The following is a 5,056-nucleotide window of genomic DNA, read 5'->3' as shown; positions in this document are numbered from 1 at the left end:
ACATCTGCCTTACTTGAATGGGGTGTTCTCCTTGTCTTTCCCATGTTGAAGAGTGGATAAGAGAAATAGGCCTCTGTGTCACGTCATATTTATACCTCGGGGAAACAGGAAGTCACAAATTATTAAAATTTCCTGGATACTCTGATCAACTTTAAAAATTACAGTAAAAATTACAAAAATGCTTCAATTACATTTATTTTATAGGAATTGTTTGTTTTTAAATTCACTTGAGTTAAAGGTTAGATTTTTCTACAAATTTCAGTGTGAGATTATGCTTCTGCAATAAAAAATGAAGCCTAAGAACACATCTTAACCAGGGGTGCCAATTATTGTGGAGGGCGCTGTAGCTAGGCATTATTACAAAACAAAGTTTATTAGGTTATTTACTAGCGCTAGTTAGAGGGTTTGCTAGCTACTGTTTATTCTTTTGTCTTTCTGAAAGTTGACTTCAAAGCTGTTTTTGCCGCGGTCAGTTTCTAGAATTCTGCTTGGTCGAAAGTTTTTTTTTTTGTTTTTGTTTTTTTTAATTAATTAATTATTATTATTTTAAATTTTTTTAAATGTAATTTTATTTCATTTTATTTTATAATATTTTATTAAATAAAAGAAAATTAAATAATTTAAACTAAATTTTATTTTATTTTATTTTTTTGCACAGCCATTAACTACCACTGTGGAATGTGACATAAGAAAATTCGATTTATTTATTAAAAAACCACTGCGGTTGCATGTTTGACTGCATCACACCACCACCATGTCAGCGTACCTCAGTGTTTTATTTATTATTTTTTTTTGCTTGATTGTTTGTTTACTTTTTGAAGAAATTTCCAGAAATGGTGCTATGGAGAGTGATGACAGGTTTTGCTAGTGGATGTGTATCGTAAGCTTGAAGCCAACATAGCTCATAGAACCTTCTAGATCGTCTCAAGACTGCCCAAGATCCTTTAGCATATATTAATCATTATGTTCTTCATATATCCACGGTGATAAATATGCACAGAGGCTTGACGGGTTAACGAGTACGTTTCACTAATTTGAGCGCCGTACATGCGAAACGTGTTTCCCGGCGAGTCTTTTGTTCGACACGTTTTTCTCATCTGCACCTCGAGCCCACCCCTCCTCCTCCTCCTCCTCCTCCTCCTTATTTTTTTTTTTTTTGAAGGCCCGGGAATTAATGGTGCAAATTTCTTTGCCATACTTTAAAAATGATATGCAGCCCAAACTGTAACGGCGTGCGCTCAGGGCACTCTCCGGGCTAATTAAAGGCAAACATGTTGAAAAGTGGCACAGGACGTGCTAATTACCGTTCTCTCACAACGGCTGAGGAGGGGTTTTTTCTTTATTTTCAGGACCTGTTACATCTCTGGCTTTGGTTCTTCTGTTTTTTTTTTTTGCTCCTGTGACAATTAATTGTCATGTTTCATATTTTCATATTGGAGATGCGATCTTTCACACCATTCATATATATTCTGATTTTTTGACAGCTCTTTTTTGGCAGGGCCTTTTGGGATTCTGTGCAGATTCCTGGTTCTTTCTCTCCCTCTCTCTCTCTCTCTCTCTCTCTCCCCTATTGTGGTTTCAGATGAACGGCAGAAGCAGATGATGATATTTAACGTTTTTCTTGCACTAAACAGCTCCGGTTCTTCCTCTCTCTGTCTTCCCTGACGCGATTTCAAAAACTTTTGAGGAACTAAAAAAATTTCAGAAGGAGAACTGCACAGTTCCTCTGTTCACTCCGACTACACAGAGATTATTTACACACTTTTTTTATTTGCCTCTTGTTTTGATTTGTGTGTGCCAGAGGCCAGTTTCCCAGCTGTGCCACAAGTCATAATAATAATAATAATAATAATAATAATAATAAAAAACACGATGCTGGTGTGTGATTGGTTACTGATTATTTTCCAATAAAAGCATGTCCTGAAGTGATGCGTTTAATGTTTATATTTGTTTAAGAGCTTGCTTCTGTAATATAATTATTCCTGCAGCCTTTCATTGATGCTTTAATTAACAGTTTCTTGTAGTTCTAGCAATAGTCAAGAGTTATAATCCTCTCTTCTTTATTTTGTCTAGCACATGAACTGAAGCAAAGCTGGCCGGTGGACGCCTGCGTTACGTTGGAGGACATGAACTGGGACAGCGGTGAGTAAATCTACTGTTCACAAGCACACAAGTTTTTCCTACAGTCCAGAACTTGCATTAAATGCACAACATTTAATCTTCAGAACAGAAAAATGGAGCGGGTGAGTATACAGAATAGTTGAATCTCTAACCGTAGCAGTGTGTGTAGCTGTTCCCGTGTGTTTTCACACACTAATGATGTCGCCTGCGCACACAATATTCGTACATTAGTCTGGTGTAAATGAGTCACGACTAAAGCAATTTCAGGGTTTTTTTCCCCCCTCACTTTTAAGGGGTTCTGTTATCGCACCCGTTCACCATGAGTCCAGTTTCCATCCTCACGTACTCGTAGGTGCCTTTCATTACACTGTTAACTTTAAGAGGTCTCCACCACTCTCAAGAACATCTCAAATCCACACATTGTGCTTATTCATCTCTGCTTCCGTTTCATTGGATTAATATCTGACCATTAGATTATTACACATCTCATGGTTCCATGATCTATTCCTTATTCTTCATTAACGTAATATTCTCCGTTATAAAATTTCACAAACTTTCAGACAGAATGCAAATACAGTGGAACCTCGGCATACGAATGCGCTCCCTTACGAATTTTAGAATTGAAATTTTGCAAGAAATCTGCATCGCATATGAAGCATTTTCAGCATACAAACCAAACGAAGTGAACGCTGGCTAAGTTGCGCGTACGTCTGGGAGCCGTTCAAAACTTCTTAGCGTCAGTGGAAAGCCAAGCGAAGCGAGTTTATGAATTTTTTCAGTCGGTGAAAGCTGTGTGAAAGAGTCGACCCACGACACCAGTGTCACCTTCAGCATGTGTTCAAAAGCTAGGTGATTTTTGGGGTGTTTTTCTGTTGACAGATTGGTGGCGTGGGTGGTCTGTTCTATTTTTAGCCCAAGCTTGGTGGCACGACTTCCTGTGAGGAGCCTTGACATGGAATACTTGGCTTGGGTCAGTTCTTTGTAAGCAGCCATACAGGTTACATACGCTTCATATTGGTCATATTGGTCATATTTTTGGGCGGCTGGAACGGATTATCTGCATTTACATTATTTCTGATGGGAAAATCCGTTTTGCAATACAAACTTTCACCTCATCCAATTGATCAATTAAACCAATTAAATTCCTATGCCGGGGTTCCTCTGTATATATGTTTGTGTGTTTTTGGGTACTCCCTTAAAACCGAATCCGAACCTGAACTGAACACCCTATGTAGTAATAATCAATCAGAAGAGTCTATCTCTGCTTAAAAAGTGGCCATGAATTGATTTGTTCATGCTACAAGGCTCATTCTTTATATCGTTAGCTAGCGAGTTCTAAATGAACTGCTGTACCTAGCTGCAGATTGTGTAGGGTTGCAGTGGAGAGGAGCGGCTTTCGTTTCGCGCTCATATACATTTTATTTTCACCCTGACGCTCCCTCGTGGTCACTGACCGATTGTCGAGAGGCTGATTGTCAAGAATGCGCAGGGTAAGAGCTGGTACTTTCACTCACATAGTGTTTCATTACATCATGTTAACCTTTTTCAACCAGTACACTAGAAATGGAATTATGGGACGTTTTCAATCAGTATAAATAAACGAATGATGTTCAGGCTGTGATCTAAAACGAGTCTATTGGCTTTAAGATGTGTTTTAGACGTGTGTTTTTCTGTCTGTTGGATAACCTTACACTGAATTTTACTGGTTGAAGATAAAATTTGATCTGCTTTAGAGATGAACAAGCACTTGGAGCATCCCAGAGAGCAGAAATGGGTTTGATATCAACATTTACTTTCAAGATACAAACATTTGTGTGGAAAAAAATGAACCGTTTTGGTTTATTTGGAACTTTTCTATGAATATATCTCCCCTAGTAGGCTAGAGAAAAACAGAAATACTTCTGAAACACTACAAATTAAGTCCCGAGTGTTTACTTTCATATGATCTTTATATTAACCACCACTGTGGAGTGAGACATGACAAAGACACTCAATCATCAACAAGGACACAACCAAACAGGAAGAAACTTTTTTTCCATCAGTTCAGAGATACAGTGATATTAGAGCGCACATCGCTGTCCTCCTAACACACTCACACCACACCACATCTCCAGCGTAGCGCTACAGAAGATAAAGCAGTGCTCTCGGGCCGACCCGAGCTCCCAGCGATGCTTTGACGTCGTCTTTTGCCACCCGATGAAGACTGCAGCGCTCTAATCGATATCTCGCCTCTGTTCCAGAGAATGAGTGTTACTCGTACAGCTGCCGCTGCGGTGGCGACTTCCTCCTGGAGAAGGTAGACGTGCAGGACGGCGAGGATGCCATCGTGTGCTGCGACACCTGCTCGCTCAGCATCGAAGTGAAGGGGGCTACGTGACTGTTCTTCCTCAATGCCGTGAACTCGTCATCAACCCGGTGTTTCAGAGCTCATTATTGGGTAGATGAAAGTAGTGCCTCATAATTAGCACCTCATCACCATATTCTAGGACATTATTTACGTTGTTTTAAATTCATCTGGTCAAAATGGCAGAATAATGATCAATTAGTTATGAATATTTACACACTGTTTTTTTGGTATAATAATGTCCAGTATTATCATTTTATGTATTTATTAAAAATGTTATTTGTTTTTTTTTCTGTGTCCTTTCTCACTTTTTTTTTTTTTTTTTTTTTAAATTCTGTCAAGTTGGAATTTTAATCCTGGGTCCAAAGTTCAAAATTGGTGCATATAAATAATTTTCTGTTTTGCACCTAAAGGCAAAAAACAACAACTTTTCAGTCGAACCGTCACTTTAATTCTCTCATATCCCTACTTCACAGCAACTCTTTAAGGAAGTGGGTCATGTTATTCTCTTTTCCTAAAATCCCTCAGGTTATTTCCTCCAAGCTCCTCGTGCTCTTTTTCTCGGAACAACATGCCGTCCCTCCCCCAGCT

The 5,056-nt window shown here is 38.9% G+C and overlaps 1 protein-coding gene across 2 annotated transcripts in view; it reads left to right on the top strand.

The window, feature by feature from the left end:
* Positions 1–4,754, top strand: part of dnajc24 (DnaJ (Hsp40) homolog, subfamily C, member 24) — an 18,826-nt gene extending 14,072 nt beyond the window's left edge. For both annotated transcript variants that reach the window (XM_058397758.1, XM_058397759.1), the window contains 2 exons: positions 2,074–2,142; positions 4,362–4,754. In XM_058397758.1, the coding sequence (XP_058253741.1) occupies positions 2,074–2,142; positions 4,362–4,498 (206 nt within the window). In that variant the 3' untranslated portion in view covers positions 4,499–4,754. The remainder of the gene's footprint in view (positions 1–2,073; positions 2,143–4,361) is intronic.
* Positions 4,755–5,056: the final 302 nt, after the last annotated feature.

The sequence above is a fragment of the Hemibagrus wyckioides genome, linkage group LG08 (genome assembly GCF_019097595.1).
Source record: "Hemibagrus wyckioides isolate EC202008001 linkage group LG08, SWU_Hwy_1.0, whole genome shotgun sequence".
NCBI lineage: Eukaryota > Metazoa > Chordata > Actinopteri > Siluriformes > Bagridae > Hemibagrus > Hemibagrus wyckioides.
This window is presented reverse-complemented; position numbering and strand designations above follow the sequence as displayed.